Here is a 17,361-nt window from a genome sequence, read left to right on the forward strand (position 1 = left end):
GAGATATTAATTTTTCTCTTTATCGCTGACATTCTGAACGTAGTTACATGATGTGCCTTGGTGGCGATTTTCTTTCATTGACTGTGCCAGGCACTCAGGTAACTTTCTGCCTGAAGTCTCAGATCTTTCCAGTCTAATATACCTTGGCTTAGAATTTCTTGGATAATTTCTTCTCCTCTCACTGTTTTTCTTTCTAGAACTCCTGTTTGTCAAATGCTGGACTCCTTGACTTGATCCTCTTGGTGCCTTATCATTTCTCTCTTATTTTCCGTCTCCTGTCTTTGCTGTTCTACTTCCTGGTTGATTTCACTGACTTTCTTGTCTAAATCTGCTACTACATTTTTTATTTCAAGCACTGCATTTGTAATCCCCAAGCCCTCCTTCTTATTCTTTGGTCGTTCTTTTTGGCTTCATTGCACCCTGTTCTGGTTTCATCCCTGTTATGAGTGTAATGTTTCGTCTCTGAGGATGTTAGAGCTTTTTCTCCCCTATATTCTGATTTAGATCTATTTCCTCTGTTTTTTGTTTTTTATTTTCTTTAAAGTGTGTTTTATGTGATGCTTGTCATTCATGTTGGAGGCTTTCCTCAGACGTCTGATGTTTCCTGGCTGTCTATTCATATTCAAGAGAGAAAATAACTACACAGAGGCTCAGTATATAGACAGGACTTCTTTGAGAGGTGGGCTCCACTCTAGGATGAATGGACAAGGAATCAGCCATTTCGCTGGGGAACGCTCAAGTATCTAGAAGTCCTTTCTCGGAGATTATCCTACCTGAGTGATGTCTGACCACCAGCATACCAGAAGTCTGTGGGGGAGGCAGGCTGCAGGCAGGACAGCCCTTAGACCCTAGCAAGCAGAACCCATGGCCACACCTCATATTTCATAGGAACACCATGCTTTGAAATGTCTTCTTTGCAAACATCCCTCTCAGGTCCCCCCCAGGAATGGCCACAGAGTCCTCCCAGGATTGGCAGGGGCAGCAGTGGAATCCAGGTAAGGTACTCCAAGTCCAGACCAGCTCCTGCATGACCCCTAGTCTCCATTTCTCCCCCTCGGTGCTCTCTGACCCTTCCTTCGTGAAAGGTGTTAACCATATGCCCCATAGGGGCTCCAGGATTCATTTATGGAGTCATCCTGGAGCCTGACAGCCAGGCCATGGTTCCAGGAGGGTGACCTGGCAAGCAGATGAAACCTGCCAGCTAGCATGGTATTTTCTTTTTTTTTTTTTTTTTTTAATGTTTATTTATTTTTTTTGAGAGAGAGAATAAGAGAGAAGGAGGGGCAGAGAGAGAGGAGAATTCCAAGCAGGCTCTGCACTGTCAGTACAGAGCCGGATGTGGGGCTTGATCCCGCAAACTGTGAGGTCATGACTTTAGCCAAAATCAAGAGTTGGACGCTTAAGTGACTGAGCCACCCAGGTGCCCGCAGCACCATATTTTCATCACAGGATCGCATGCGATTAGGTCAGCAGAACAGAGCTAACAGGCTGATTTTATGTGGCTCAGGTTAATAATTTATTATAAACAAAGACACCATGCAGAAATACCTGCGGCCCTGTGCATCCTAGGGGAATCCTGGCTGCAGGTCACACTGCATGTGTTCAGACCTTTACTGTTTCCCATCTGCCCCTGGCCTGCTCTCGCCACTCTGCCTGACACACTGAGCTCTGGACCCCTGCCAGCGCCCCATCTCCTTCCGCTCGGAGGGAGGGATGTAGCAGCCTGGAAGAAATGGATGAAAATGGGGACATGGGGGTCCAGCCACACCACAGAGAAACGGAGCCAGTCTGAGCTCCCCTCGCCATAGTCCCTGGTGCCTCCGGGTCCTGAGCCCGTGTGGATCCAGACCAATACAGCTCACCTACTCACCCTCTTCCTGCAGGCACCCCACGGAACCCCTCCCCACTCCCCCTCCCGGCAACCAAACTCTGGTGAATATTTTCTCATCTGTTCTCTCTTCTCGTCTTCTATCTCCTTGTGCTTTAGAACTTTCTCGGTCCTTTGCTACTATTTTAATGAATCAACAAGAGAAAAAAAAAAAGATAACTGAGTTTTAATCCCTCATTTAATAAAGACAAAGTTTTTTGTTTCTTCTGAAATGGTATAAATTAAGGTTTTTCCACTAATTCAAATCCATTTTTTAATCCTAAAGAATAAAATTTCCACTTCCAAATGAGCCACTCTCAAGAGTTGGGAATTAGGGCTAAAGAAGGCAAGTGGCTTCATGTAGTCACTCACCAAACACAAAGCACCTAGAGGCTCAGGCCGGCATCGGGCTGTGGGCTCTGGGGACACAGCCATGGGCATGACGCACACAGGCCCCACCCTCAGAGCTCACCTTCCAGTGCGTGAAACACACCAGACAAATAAAAATCAGAAAATGCCAGAGAGTAATAAACAGTGTGCAAAGAATTAAAACAGGGTAAGTGACAGAATTTAGGAAGCTACTTTAGGCTGTGTAACCAGAAGCCCTCCTAGGAGGGACAATGTGATCTGATAACCAAACAATAAGGAAGAATATTGGTACGTAAGTACTGGGGAAAAGAAATTTCCGGGCAGAGAAAAACCACACACACAATAGGGCCAGCATTGCAAATGGGTTTGCCATGTTTGAGTACAGAATCATCTACCGTGTTTGAAAGAAGAAAAGTGAAAATGCTATCTTTGATGAGTTCAAGAAGCCATCTGACGTCCCCAGAGGCCTGCTGTTAGCAGCAGGATGCGTGTGCCTGGGCTTCAGGGCAAGTTCAGCTGAAGATACTGGCTGAGAAGCCATCTGCAGAGGGATGAAGTGTCTCAGCCACGGGACCTAATGCTATCCCTGAGAGAAAGAATGCAGATCAAAAGAAAACAACCAGAGATAAATCACAGAGATGAAAGTACAGCATAGGGAATATAGTCAATAAAACCGTAATAATGTTGCATGGTGACGGATGGTGACCACGCTGATCGAGGTGAGCGTTGCGTAATGCATAGAATGGTCAAATCAATATGTTGCACACCTGAAACTAACACTGTACCTCAATTACACTTCAATAATAACAGTCAAAAAGAGCGAGAGGGAGAGAGAACAACCAGAGTGTCTTGGGCCACTCCACCATTTAAAACTTGAGAGAAAGAGCTGGCGCCAGGAAAGGAGGCTGAGAAGGAAGGCCAACAGATAAGCTAAAAACCCAGAAGGGGTGATGTCTGTTGGAGAAGCCAATAGAAGAGAACATTTCAAGTAAAAGGGAGTGGTAAACTGAGCTGCAGGCCCAGAGACATCGAGACAGCGCAGAAGATAAGGACAGAGAAGCGACAAGGGAAGGCGACAAGGGAAGGCGGGTGGTGGCCACAGGATGTGATGGGAGAGCGAAAGTGGCCAAGGTAAGGGGAGGGGAAGGCAGCCATCCAGGCGACTGAGGGGAGGGAATGGAATGACCGCAGGCAGCCCTTTAAGGACATCTGCAGACAAGCAGAGACAGGGATCAACAGGTGGAGGGGAGTGTGGGGTCAGGAGGGAAATAGCCTCAGGTGAGAAATGCCAGAGTCAAGACCAAAGTCGGCCTGGCTCCAGAGCAGAACAAGCGGGGTTTTAGCTCAAAGCCGTGAAAAAAACTCACCTTCGGCAATCACCAGCATGTCAGCAGAGCAAAAATCAGCCCCACGTGGGCACAGCATTACGGTGTACACAGCAGGTTTCCTGTGCCCCCACAGGGCCCCCCCATCTCTGACCAAGGAGGTCACATCACCCAACACACAGAGCGCCAGCCAAAATGGCGTCCACCCAGACACTTCAGATCCAGCACCTGCCCATGTCAGGTCTTCCAGGCGGGAAGGTCTTAGGGAAAATACGGTCAGCCAAGACCTGTCAGAGTCAGAGGGGCTTCAGCCTCCTGGTCCTACTTTCTGATACAGACAAGGAGTGAATTGGCTTGCTGGGGTCCCATAGCAAAGTACTACAAACCAGGAGGCTTAAACAACAGACACTTACGAGCTATAGAGGCCATAACTCATCAATTAGAACACCCATTCGTCCGAGATCAAGGCGTGGGCAGGGCTGGTTTCTTCTGAGGCTTCTCTCCTTGCCTTCTAGATGGACCATCTTCTCCCTGTGTCTCCCTGTGTCTTCTCCCTGTCTTCTGTGGGCACACATGTCTGTGTCCAAATTTCCTCTTCTTATAAGGGCACCAGTCATACTGGATTAGGGCCCACCCTGAAGACCTCATCTTAACTTATGACCTTTCTAAAGACCTTACCTCTACATACACTTACATTCTGTGATGGTGGAAGTTAGGCCGTCAACATATGAGGCCCATAACAAAGAGTGCACCCCAGAGAAGGGTCATGACTGATGCTTGGCCTGACGTCCTCCAAATTCATCCATGTTGTCACAAATGGCAGGGTTTCCTTCTTTATTAAGACTGAATAATATTCCATCATATATATATAATATATAATATATAATATATAATATATAATATATAATATATATATTATATATATACTATATATATAATATATATATAATATATATACTATATATATATATAATATATATATATATATACACACACATTACATACACATATATATGTACACATATACATTATGTATATATATCACATTTTATTTATCCATTCATTGATCAACAGACACTTAGATTGTGTTTGGTGAAAAGCTACAAAGTTTCAGTGATGCAGGATGAATAAATTCTGGAAATACAATGTACAGCATGGTACCTATAGTTAATACTATACTGTGTACTTGAAATCTGCTAAGAGAGCAGATGTTAAGTGTTCTCACCACACACGAAAACGGTAACCAGGTAAGGTGAGAGATGCGTTCATTATCTTGATTATGGTAATCATTTCACAATGTATGCATACACCAAAACATTGCACATCTCAAATATATACAATTTTTCTTTGTACATTGTAGCTCAGTAAAGGGGGGGGTGATAATTACCAGCAAATAAATAAATACATAAATAAACGGCAGTGCCACTGTTCACTCAATCCTCTGCACCACGAATGAACAACAACAGACTGGGAGTCGGAAAACAGCCTCCATCTCCAAGGAAAATAACTGGCCACTTACTGTGACAAAGACAAGCTTCTCACAGGGATGGGGACAACAAAAGGAAACATTTTGCACCTACAGATAAAGAGCACTGCATCCTTCCCTCCAGGGTCTTGCTGAAATGACTCACCCCTCACAGCTGAAATTGTCTGAAAAGCTCTCCCTGTTTGGGGCTGCTTTCAGAATCCTTCGTCTCCTCCATGAGCCCCAGTGAAAAGTCTATCTTTAAATTTAGCAGCCACAGGCCAAAGCAGCCAAAAGGCGACTATGAAAACACTCCCTTCCACATTAGGAATGGATGCCTTTTTCTGGCAGGCCCAAAGCCCTCTGAGCCGTCCGGCTTATTCAATCCCCCTTCTCCTGATAACCCATCAGTAACAGCACACCACAGGAGCCCCCAGAGGCCCGGGTCCGCCCCACCCCGATGGAAAATGTCACCGAGACAGATGCTTTTCTGGAAGGCATAGTCGCTTTTGTTGTGTTGGGGAGCAAGCAGTCCTGTCCCCTTCAAGGATCCTTCCTGCGGCACTAAGAATCAGACTGACGTGAGACAGATTAACAGGAGAAAATCAGATTTAATAACAGATATACAAGGAAAGCACACGGATATGGAAATTCCAAAGACCATCAGGCAAAATGAGGGATCTGTGTCATCCTGAGCTTAGGAGAGGCGATAGGGGTCTGGAACTTCAAAAGAAAAGAATGCACCTCACAGGGTGATAAAGAGATGAGCAGCTGTTTGGTAATTAGATGTCTGCCCTGCCATACAGATGGGTCACTCAGATAAAATTTATCACTGTTAATAACCCTCATTCTGGAAAACAGCCCCCACTGAGATTCTTCTATGTGGTTGGAGGGAGGGGTGATAGTTTCTCCTGAGACCTCAGGGTCTCAATTGCCTTCAGCTCAAAACAGTCCACATGCCAAAGTGGCACATTCCAGGGGCGGGAGGGCTGTCCCAAACCCTTCAGTTGTTCATCTGGCCCAAATAATACCATCATGCTTTTCGAGATGAGGTACACCAAAAGGGCAGGGCCAGGCCTGTATCATTTATTCCCCCATCGACAGCCCCCAGCACAGAGCCTGGCAGATAGCAGGTGCTCCATAAACACTGACTGGAGAAGCAAGTGAACAAGTGAAGGTAAGACAGGACTTGTGATGATTGTCGAAAGGCGAAGCGTAAACTATATCATGTCATCCTGTCGATGCCAGCCTTGTCCAAGAGAAACTCAGATAAAGTCTACAACTTTCTAGAGAAAATTGAAAAGTGGAAAGTGTCCCCACCATTTATATAATCCTTTTGGAAATAAGGTGGGGATAGTTTCTGTAGTCATACAAGATGTCACGAAGGGCCAAAATGAACTACAACCTTAAAGGAGAAAGAAAAAACAAAGAGCGTGAGTGGCCTTGAATAGAAAATGGGAAAAAAAATTAAAGGGCAGCCTAACTCTATCAACCCATGCCTGTTCCTTATCAGGAACACTGGCAGGAGGTGGGAGGGGAGGGAGACTAAGACAGAGTGAGAGAGAAGGAGCCTTATTGTCTGTGTTCTGCAGAGACAGAAGCAGCCAAAAGCAGTTTTATGAGTTAAGAAAGCAGAGAAAACATGCAAATTATATCTGGCCTCCTGATCCCCTTTTTTACTAAAGGAACATTTTCATATGCATTGTAAATTGCATTCCAATGGTGCCAGCCACAACAGAATGGTTTTTAAAAACAGGTTTCCAGCTGTCTGTATCTTCTATTTTGAAGTTCCCTCTTTAACCTGACACAAGATTCTGGGATTTCTTTTCCTCCCCATTTTCTCAAAGGAATTTTCACTATTATCTGTTCTATAAGCAGGAGGATTTCAAGAACCTGCCTGCATCCTCCACACCGGTAGCCGGAAGTGAGCCCAGCCAGCCCCCCTCCACCAGCAGGCTTCCCATCCAGCGTCTCCCCTCTCCTCCAGCCCCCACCCCAAATTCCCCTTCTAGAGAACCACATTGGCCCAGCCAGCCCAAGCACATTCTCTTCCCCCCAAGCCTACTCTGCCTTCCCAGATCTCCATAGCAACAGGGTGGCACCCTGTCCCTACTCCTCAGCCTGGGGCTCTGATGTCTTTGCTCTTTGGGTTCCCCCCATCCCGGCATCTAACTGATGCCAAGCCTTGCTGATTTCACCTCCATTTCTCTGTGTCCATCCCCCTGAATCTCACCATAGTCACACTCAGCAGTTCCCACTTTGACCACTGGCCTCTCCCTCTCACCATGCCTTCAGCACTTGAATCATAACCATCACCACGAGTTACTCTCACTGAACTTGATCTGGCCATGTCCCTCTGCTTCAAGATCCTCACAGCTCCGCTCTGCCCGCAGGGAACTGTCTGCTTCTTTATGGTAGCACCCAAGGGCTCCACAGCCTACCTTGCCAGATCCCTGTCTGGCTTCCCCCATCACTTTTTCCTCTCCCACCAGCAGACCATTCAGGATTCCACATACCTCCTGTCCATTTCCCATCTCTGCTCACACCCGGACGCGTACAGGTGCTCCATTGAGCTCCATCATAGTCCCCCAGGCATGGTGGGGGCTGAAGGATACTCCCAGAGTTATCTGTTTCTCTCCCCTGGCACCCTCTATGCTTGAGGAGAGGAGGGAGTTTATAACTACCTCCATCACTTCCCCCAAACAACCTGCACTCAGGTTCTCAGGGAAAGGGGGAAAAATGTATGAAATTAAACGAACGTTGTTGGCGTATGCCTGCATGCGAGCCTCATGTCAGGTTAGAGTCTTGGTTGTTGAAAGACACAATAAAAATTATCTAAGCCAATCTCTAATCCAGTGCGGAAATCCCTTTGGCGAAACTGATCCGGTTTGTCTATTACCAAGTAACAAACTACCAGAAAACATAATGGCTTAAAACAACAACAATCTTATCTGCCCGTGGTTCCATAGGTTAATCCGAGGCATCTGAGGCCAATCATTTGGTTGGGTCATTCACTGGAAGAACCAAGAAGATTCCACTCACGTGTCTGGTGCCTCAGTGCTCCCCCACACAGCCCCTTTCTCTCTGCCTGGCTTGCCTGGGTTTCCTTACAGAGTGATGGGCTAAGGTCATAGGGCTTCTCATGGGGGCAGCTTCCAAAAGTGAGCATCGCAAGAGGGGCCGAAGCTACAAATCTCCTGTATCCTGTCCCCAAATGTTACACAGAGTCATTTCTACTGCACTCTACCGATCAAAGCTAGTCACAAGGCCAGAGCAGACTCAAGGGAAGAGCAGTCTCAAAGAGAGACATGGCAAAGAACTTGCCACCGGCCGTATTTAATCCACCACAGAAACTTTTCAGATACCATTTCAGCCCATGGTAAGCGGTTCCTGCAATGAAGATCTCATCACAATACAAGGGTAGCTCACTTACAGACAGCTCTGACAGGAAATATCCTAGTTCATAAACCTGGCCCTTCCCACTCCAGAGTCCATGTGCTGGTGTTCCTGTCAGACATTGCCCTGATGAGCCCCACCAGGGCCTCACAGATACAACCTGCAAGCCTGAGGCTTTTTAAAATCAGATATGCCAAATCAGAATCCGAATGTGAGTACTGACGTGTAAACATTCACATTCAGCAAGTTAATTCTTAAAACAAAAGCAGACATATAATTACCATGGCCTTCTTGGGAAATAACACCAAAAGTCTGCGTTTGGGTTCCTTAGTGAACCTCATGGCTTTACCGAGCCCTCCATGAACGTCCACACAGAGCGCCCCACAACGTATCACCTCTCTCTCTCTCACTGAAGTTCTCAAGGAGGAGTTCAACCCGAAAATCTCTGAGAACTCATTCCCTCTGGAATCTCCTTGTGAAATAAATGAACCCCAGGACCCCAGCTCCAAGGAGCCACCCTCCCAGTATCTGGGACTCAGCCCACCTCTGGGAAGGAGGGGGGCCAGAGACTAGAACATGTGATTCTTGCTGTTAGAGCTACACAGAAAGTGTTGGTTTTCTTCCCCAGCAGACTTGAACAACCATAAGCAAAATCCAACGATACAAACTGAACATCTCTCCACTATGGATTGACTGGATTATGGATACTATCATGGAATTACTGTTCATTTCAACAGGTGCGATCAGGATTGTCCTGGCTACCCAGGGGCAAAGGTACTCAGTCGTGGGAGAGGCACGCTGAAGTACATAGTGTGTGATCAGCAGTCAGCAGACTAAGGCTCCCAGATCTGCCCCCTGTTATTTAAAATAAAGTCTTGTTAAAGGACAGTCACCCCCATTTGCTTACATATTGTCTGTAGCCGTGTTTGTGCTACAATGGCCTGGTTGAGGAGTTGTGACAGAGACGGTGTGGCCGACAAAGCCTAAAATATTAGCTATCTGCACCTTTACCGAAAATAGTTTGCTAACCCCTGGGCTGGAGGATATGATGTCTACAGCTTCCATTCAAATTGTTTAGCGAAACAATTTAGCAGTAGCAACAAAAATGTGCATACGTAGATATGTGTGTGTATATATACGTCTACGTATAGATAGACGCAGATATAGAGGAAGAGGAGGAAAGAGAATGAAAATTGGACAAGGCATCAATAACTGGTGAATTTCAGGGGAGAACACACGAACATTTGGTTTTTTTCTCATTGTTGCTGCAAGTCTGAAATTGCTTTTAACATTTATTTATTTTTGAGACAGAGAGAGAGAGAGCATGAACAGGGGAGGGTCAGAGAAAGAGGGAGACACAGAATCTGAAACAGGCTCCAGGCTCTGAGCTGTCAGCACAGAGCCCGACGTGGGGCTTGAACCCACGGACAGTGAGGTCATGACCTGAGCCGAAGTCGGACGCTTAACCGACTGAGCCACCCAGGGTCCCCTGAAATTGCTTTTAAATCGTATGTTTTGAGAGTAAATGAATCTCCTAAAAATGTATATATTATGCAAGGGAAAATTAAATAAGATCAATAGCAATGTAAATATATAAGCAGCAATTGCAATAGGTTTTAAAGTAATGAGAACAATCTTCACGATAGCAACAAAAAATATTCAACCTAAGGTTTACGTAGAAAAGAAACGTGGAGCATTTAAATAAAACAATAAGCTTCGCCCAGTTCCAAAAGACGGAGGCACCATGCGTATATATAAGTTATTGTGCATGTTTGGGATTGGGTGGACGGTGCATAGAGAGGTGTTTCAAAAATTTTTATCAAAGACAAAAAGAAGCTTTGAGTAACAGGAAGAAGACACCACACCCTGAAAAAGAAGACTGAACGAGAAATACATCTCTAACGCGGATGTAATTCCAATGAAAATCACCGTGTGTTTTTTTGTTGTTTCGGGGAGGAGGACGGCGACATGATGATTCAGATGTATCTCTAGTGGGCCAAGAATGACTAAAATTAGCCAAGGACATTTGGAAAATGAAGAGCAAGGATAGGTTCTTCCCTGATAGCAGATGTTAAACTTCATTTTAAAAGCGACAATAATTAAATAAGTGAATCTGATTCAGGAATGATCAATGAAGAAGAACCCATGAAGAGATCCAAAGGTAGGTAAGAAGAATCAAGGCAGCGAGTGCACTAAAAGAAGGGAGATTATATAATAAATAATGATGGGACAATTTGCTAACTACTTGGAAGAAAAACAAAGTTATAGCCCTATATCATACCACACTCTAAGGTGGAGGGAAATTGGGGCGCCTGGGTGGCTCAGCCGGTTAAGCATCTGACTTTGGCTCAGCTCATGATCTCGCGGTTTGTGGGTTCAAGCTCCGCGTCAGGCTCTGTGCTGACAGCTCAGAGCCTGGAGCCTGCTTCTGATTCTGTCTCCCTCTCTCTCTCTCTGCCCCTCCCCCGCTCACGCTCTGTTTCTGTCTCTGAGAAATGAACAAACCTTAAAAGAAAAAAATTGAAGTGGAGGGAAATTAAGTGCAAAGAAATAAAATCATGAAAGACATAGAAAACAACGTAGATTAGTGTTTTATAAGCTTGTAGTGGCACAGATCTTTCTTAGCATGTAACAATAATTTTTAAAAGATTGATATAGGGGCGCCTGGGTGGCTCAGTCAGTTGAGTGTCTGGCTTCGGCTCAGGTCACGATCTCGCGGTTTATGAGTTCGAGCCCCACATCGGACTCTGTGCTGACGGCTCAGAGCCTGGAGCCTGCTTCGGATTCTGTGTCTCCCTCTCTCTGTACTCCTTCCCCACTCGTGCTCTCTCTCTCTCTCTCAAAAATAAATAAACATTTAAAAAAAAGATTGATATAGTTGGCTAATAAAACTTGTAATCTTTTGTACGTCCGAAAGCACTATAACCACAATTAAGAAAAAATAACACTGAGAAGAATATTTGCAACATAAATGATCTTAAGGGGCCATTGTTCTATCTAATCATTATAGGAAAAAATACTTTTAAAATGTTTAAATGTGCACATTCCATGAATATACAACTTATAAAATAATATCATTAATAGGATTCAGCAGATTATTATTTTCTTCTTTTCACTTATATGTATTTTTGAGTTTTCTACCCTCACCCCCAAAATGTGTTATTCCTGTAGGGGGAAAAAACGCAAAATAGGGACCAGGAAAAAAAATTTTTTTCAGGCAATCTTAACTTCTTACTAGAGCAGTGTAAATCTCCTTTACCAGCACTGAACTTTCCCAGCATGAATAGGTATGCAAGGTTCCCAACAATTTTCTGTCCGGGGCCAGAAAATGTGCATTTCTCATCTCCTTACATCCTCCAAAAATCTCAAATTGGGTGTTGTTATTACCCTAATATTATAAACAAGAACGTGAAGGCTCAGAGAAGTTCAGCAAGCTTCCCAAGGTCACGCAGCACTAACCAGTAGAACTGGAACTGGATGCCAGGCTGGTCTGACCACAAACTCAACACTTTCTAGGTCCCTTTGCAGGACCCTTCATTTGGGAGGCAGAAGGTCTGAGTTCTGATCCTGGCTCAGTCCCCAGCTACTTGTCCTTGGCAAATCTCTTCCTCTGTCTAACCCTCAGTTTCCTCATCTGTCCAGTGAGAAGTGAATTGGCCCAACTGGTGTGTCAAATTCCTTCCTGCTCAGACATGTGAAATTTCTGCTCAGTGCCAACCAATGCTCAAACCAGAGGTGGGCGCCAGTAGCCTGGGAGCCTGCATAGGTGGCCACACACACGTTCCACGCACAGCCTCACCTTGAATTCCTCGTGGATGCGCTCCTCCAGGACTTTGGCAGCCTTACGGTCTTCCGTCTCCACTTTCCACTTCTCCGCCAGGATCCGGGCTTTCTCATTGGCCAGCGCATCCCGAAACTTCTTCGTGATTTCTGCCTCCTTCTGTCTCCTTCCAATAAAACACCAGCAGATATAAGCTCATGCAGGAGACTGAAGGACCACGTAACCACAGAGCTTCAAATAAAAACTATGAGCAACATTTCTGGGTCCATCAGAATGACAACTATCTAAGGTCAGCAAAACTCAATGTTGCCAAGTTGGAGAGAAACAGTCACCCTCCTGTAAGGGAGTGTAAATCAACAGAAGTGTCAGGAAGCCAGGGATAAAAAAAAAAAAAAAAAAAAGACACAGAAATCCTATATCTCACTCAAGTTTACAAAGATGTAGGTAGAAGATGTTCATCAGAGAATTTTTATAACATAACAAATGGCGAACAACCTAAATGTCCATCAACAGGGCCAATAAATTGGGTTTCTCATGTAATAGGATACTATATAGTAGTCTTAAATAACACTGTGAATCTATATTAATCAATTTATCAAGGTGTGAATAAAGCAGTTTATAAAGCACGTGCTGCCTAAATGCTCACCGTGATTATCTCAGGCGGTGGGCGTTGAGTTGTTACAATTTTACAACTAAAATATTGTTATTAAGGGGCGCCTGGGTGACTCAGTTGGTTAAGCGTCTGCTTTCGGCTCCGGTCACGATCTCACGGTTCGTGAGTTCGAGCCCCACACCGGGCTCTCTACTGTGTGCACAGAGCCCGCTTCAGATCCTCTGACCCCCTCTCTCTCTGCCCTCCCCCGCTTGTGCTTGTGTGCGCTCTCTCTCTCTCTCTCTCAAAAATAAGTACATACATACATTAAATAAATGAATGAATAAATAAATACTTAAAAAATAAAATAAAATATTGTCACTTATTTTATAGGGGGGGTAGGGGAATGTTGAAGTCAACTTCATACGGATTTCCGATAAAAAAAAAAAGGTAAAAAAGTTGTTTATGAAAGAAGTCTGACTCCAAATCTCACTGGGGGCTCAACTATGCACCTTGTGTGAGAAAGGCAGGTACGGCGAAGAGGAACAAGCAGCCACAAAGGTGAACCCAAACTCCTCTGCTGTCCCAGGGACAGCTCCGCGAGGAATAGAGGAAAAGCATGCCATCTGTATCATCGCAGTGAATCCAATCTATGTCCAGACGGAAAGGGTGTTGTTATGCCCGCACCACAGATGTGAAAACTGAGACCCCAGATCAGCTTACAAGTAACTGGTGGAGCCGGGATTTGAACCCACCAGACCTACCTGATGGAAGACTGGTGCTTTGGTCCCCTAATCTTAGCTGAGCTAAGAAAATGGCCAGCCAGCTGCCTGGCACCTCTCCCCTCCCACCCACAACCTAGCGTCCTGCGGCTTGGACCCACCGTAGGCTCTGTGTTCAGACCCGACCCGGTACCCTTCTGCACCTCTCACCAGAGCTCCTCGGCCTCCCTCTGTGCCTGCAGCCGCGCCCTCTCCGCAATCAGCTCCTCAGAGATCTCTTCATAGGGCTTGTCGCCAGGGCCTTCTCCCATGATCCAGACCCAGACTTCACCATCTGCCCCCAGGAGCCACTGGATGTGCTTGTCACTCGCTGCCTCACAGCAGAAGGAGGCACCAGGAAGGAAGAGAAACAGGTCTGAGTCCCAATTAGTACGGGAGGAGCTAGGTTGGCCGAAGGAGCACAACCTTCACACCTCTCTACAGAGCAGTGTCATCGACAAAGGCATTCCAGAGAGATACCGGCTGGCCCGAGTGCAATGCCACCTCCCTCTCTCCCTCCCTCCCCTTCACGGCTGCCAAAGCCGGTGCCCAAGGCTGGAACTGGTGTTGGAGGCCAAGCCCCTCTGAGATCTTCAGCAGACAGCGCACCAGTCCTTCCTCTCTCTCCCTCCCGTCCACTGGCTGGAAACGGGGAACTGAGATAGTGTTGCAAGATGAAGACGCTAGGCCCCTGACCCACATCAGCCTGTAACGTGAGGAAGAAATAAACCCGTGTTGTTTTAAGCCACTGAGATTTCTTGGTTTGCCGGCGGCAACAGACCCCAACGATTCCCGTGACTAAAATGCAAATCTGTCCCCAAAGCGGGGTAGTGCTGACACAGAAATGTAAACTATGTAATGCCATTGCCTTAGCAGGTTGCTGGCATTCAGCAGCAGGCTGAATGGATGGCCAGAGATCCATGCTATGCAAGGGCAAAACACTTGATCAAATTGTCAGATGCTGTAACTGGAAAGGCAGACCCTCGTACCTTCTGACCTTGCCACTCTAAGGAAGACGCTAGAAAACAGAACATTGAGAGCGGGTGTTGGTTGCTAGCAGCTGTGTTCAGCAAGGTGTTAAGAGAAAGAAAGGAGTTCAAGAAAGGATTGAGTGCTTAGCAAATCAAAATGAAAGAGAATAGAGAGAATATAGAAATTTGGGACTTTGTAGGATTGGAAAAGCCACCTCTTTCTAGGGCCCAAATTACAAGAGATGGGATTTTTTTTTTTTTAAGTTTTGCATGACAGAGCCTAATAAAACTTCTAAGGTGAATAAAGTGACCTAAGGTACAGGTGGCCATGAGAATGTGCTCCGCAGACATCCAACTACAGACAGCATAACTGAGCAAACAGTACAGTCCCTGTGCTCTTGTGTTTGCCCATGGCCGTGCTTCCCAGAGGTGGCCCCAGTCTTTGACTCAGCATGGTGGGCCCATTCCTAGGGGACACCAGACCCTTCGGATGGGCAGCTTCCATGCGGCCTGGACAAGCTTCCCTTGGGCTGCATGGCTGCCTAGAACACCTCGTCCCCTCATCTGCCTTCCCTGCCTCCTTCACTCAAGGTCAGACTTGTGCTGCAGGGTGATGGCTCTCCCACACTCCTCCAGCACTCTTCTCCTTTCCCCCCACAGGCGTTTCCTGAATAAAACCCTTGTGTGTGTAACCCCATCCCTGTCTCTAACTCCTCGGAGGAGCCAGGCTAACACAAGCGCATGAAGAGTGCAATCCTTCCCACTTACTTTTCAAAGAGCCTAAGATAAATGCCCTTCGGTTGCAAGTAGAGGTATAGGGGAAAAGAGGCAGAGAATTACAGCCAGCTTGCAAAATATGTCTAGAAAAGAATTTTAGATGTTGTTCCCGGGACATGGAAGGCAACAGATCAGAAGCCTACTAAGTTTTTGAGCCTGAACTAAAACAAAAAAGCCTTCAATTATTCAAGACTTCAGCAACCTTTGGGTACCCAACCTCCATGAATGAATGGGAGGCAGATTTCAAAGGGTATCCTGATCCAAGGAGGGCGTGGTCCTCAACACTCATTCAGATGAAGCCAAGGGGGACAATGAACAAGGAGGAGCCTCCTCTAGGGCACAGTCCTACCCTCATTCAAGGCTGTCCCCTCACTGCCAGGACAGGAGAACTTCACAGTGCCTGACTAGCAGGACTTCAGGAAAGCTATCAACTAGTGACTGAGTGAGGCTCACATTCTCTTCTTTTCCATAGTGGACCTGCTCTACTGCTGTGCACTGTGTCATATGGGGTGGGGGTGGGGGTGGGGTTGTTTAGGTAACATGTCTTTTCAGCCACATCCAGACATTCTAGAGATTAATGCAGAATCCATGCAGACTGTGGACTTTGGGCTGGATGCAGTGACTGCCTGCGACTTGAGGGTGTCCCCATTAAGGAGATGGTGAGTGTATTTACATGGAAGAGGAGAACACAACGTGTGAGGGACCAGAATGACAAACTATGACAACGGCCGTGCTGTCTGGCACCCTATTTCCCTTCCCTGAACCCACCAGATGACTACTTTTCTCAGCTCCCCTTCAGCTCCATGTGGCCATGTGAAGGAATTCTAGTCTATGAATGTCAGGGGATCTGATTTGTATGCTCTCAGGCTGTGGCTTTTGCAACTGGTATGTCTTTTCCTCGTTGTCTCTCATCCACCCATTTCATCCAAGATGGTGGCATCGCGAGAAAAAAGCAGCCTGATCCACGAGTCCATGTTTGAAAGCCAATGACACAGAAGAGTTACCTCATCCACATCAAGAAATAAAGCTTCCTCACTTAATTCGCTGAAATTTCAGCGTTTATCTATTACCGAGGGCAGCATTAATTCCCTGATACAGGAGGGCACTGTCATTTTTCTGCACGTTGAAAGAAATATTGTAATAGAGAAACACAGGCTTAATTATGAATGGTAGAAACAGGGAGGCAACCGCTATTAAAATTATAAATCTTCTTAAATTTTTTTTAATGTTTATTTATTTGGGGGAGAGAGAGAGAGAGAGCGTGAGCATGGGCAGGGCAGAGAGAGAAGGAGACACAGAATCCGAAGCAGGCTCCAGGCTCTGAGCTGTTGGCACAGAGCCCGACGCGGGGCTCAAACTCACAAACTGTGAGATCATGACCTGAGCCGAAGTCCGACGCCTAACCAACTGCGCCACTCAGGCGCCCCATACATCTTCTAAATTAATAGTGGGGGGAAATAAATGACAAGAGGCCTACCGATCTTACGAAAATATGTAAAGGGACAAGAGAAAACAACAAAAACTATGCAGCTGTTACAGCAGGCACCGTCAGTTCCTGACCACCGCCCACCCCACCCCCACCTTCCTCCCTGCATCAGAAAACCCCGATCTGCTCAGGGTGTTACAGACATCTCTCAGCTTTGGGAGAGGCATGTTTCTACGCCGGCCTCAAAGGGCAAGTAAAACTGGAGAGCGATCGATCTAGAAGAGAGCAAATGTCCCTGTCTCTGGCAAAGTGGACGTAAGTGGAAGTCTGAGCAAAGGGCTTTCCCCCTCGGAACAAAAGGGGAAGACTCCTTGGAAGAAACCCCTTCACCCTTTCCTCCCTCCTCCTCCCTGGAATGAAGAGGTGAGGCCAGGGACAGCTGGAAGACTTTTGTCTCTAGGAGGAAGAAAGCCACAAGCTAAGGGCAAGCAAGGAGAAAGAGAGGATTCGGGGCCTTCATGATTCTGTTGAGCAGATACACCAATACTAACCCGTGCAGCACATCTCCAGCCTGGCCACTGCAGGCAAGTAAGGAACTTCAAAGAATACAGTTCTATCATTATCAAATGAA

General features: G+C 46.3%; 1 protein-coding gene across 2 annotated transcripts in view; it reads right to left on the bottom strand.

Moving 5' to 3' along the window:
* SH2D4B (SH2 domain containing 4B) overlaps positions 1-16,863 on the bottom strand; it is a 65,332-nt gene extending 48,469 nt beyond the window's left edge. For both annotated transcript variants that reach the window (XM_078434481.2, XM_078434480.2), the window contains exons 1-2: positions 13,728-16,863; positions 12,222-12,369 (exon numbers count right to left, since the gene is read on the bottom strand). In XM_078434481.2, the coding sequence (XP_078290607.1) occupies positions 12,222-12,369; positions 13,728-13,828 (249 nt within the window). In that variant the 5' untranslated portion in view covers positions 13,829-16,863. The remainder of the gene's footprint in view (positions 1-12,221; positions 12,370-13,727) is intronic.
* Between the last annotated feature and the right edge of the window lie 498 nt (positions 16,864-17,361).

Source organism: Panthera onca, chromosome D2 (assembly GCF_046562875.1).
Source record: "Panthera onca isolate mPanOnc1 chromosome D2, mPanOnc1 haplotype 2, whole genome shotgun sequence".
Classification (NCBI taxonomy): Eukaryota; Metazoa; Chordata; class Mammalia; order Carnivora; family Felidae; genus Panthera; species Panthera onca.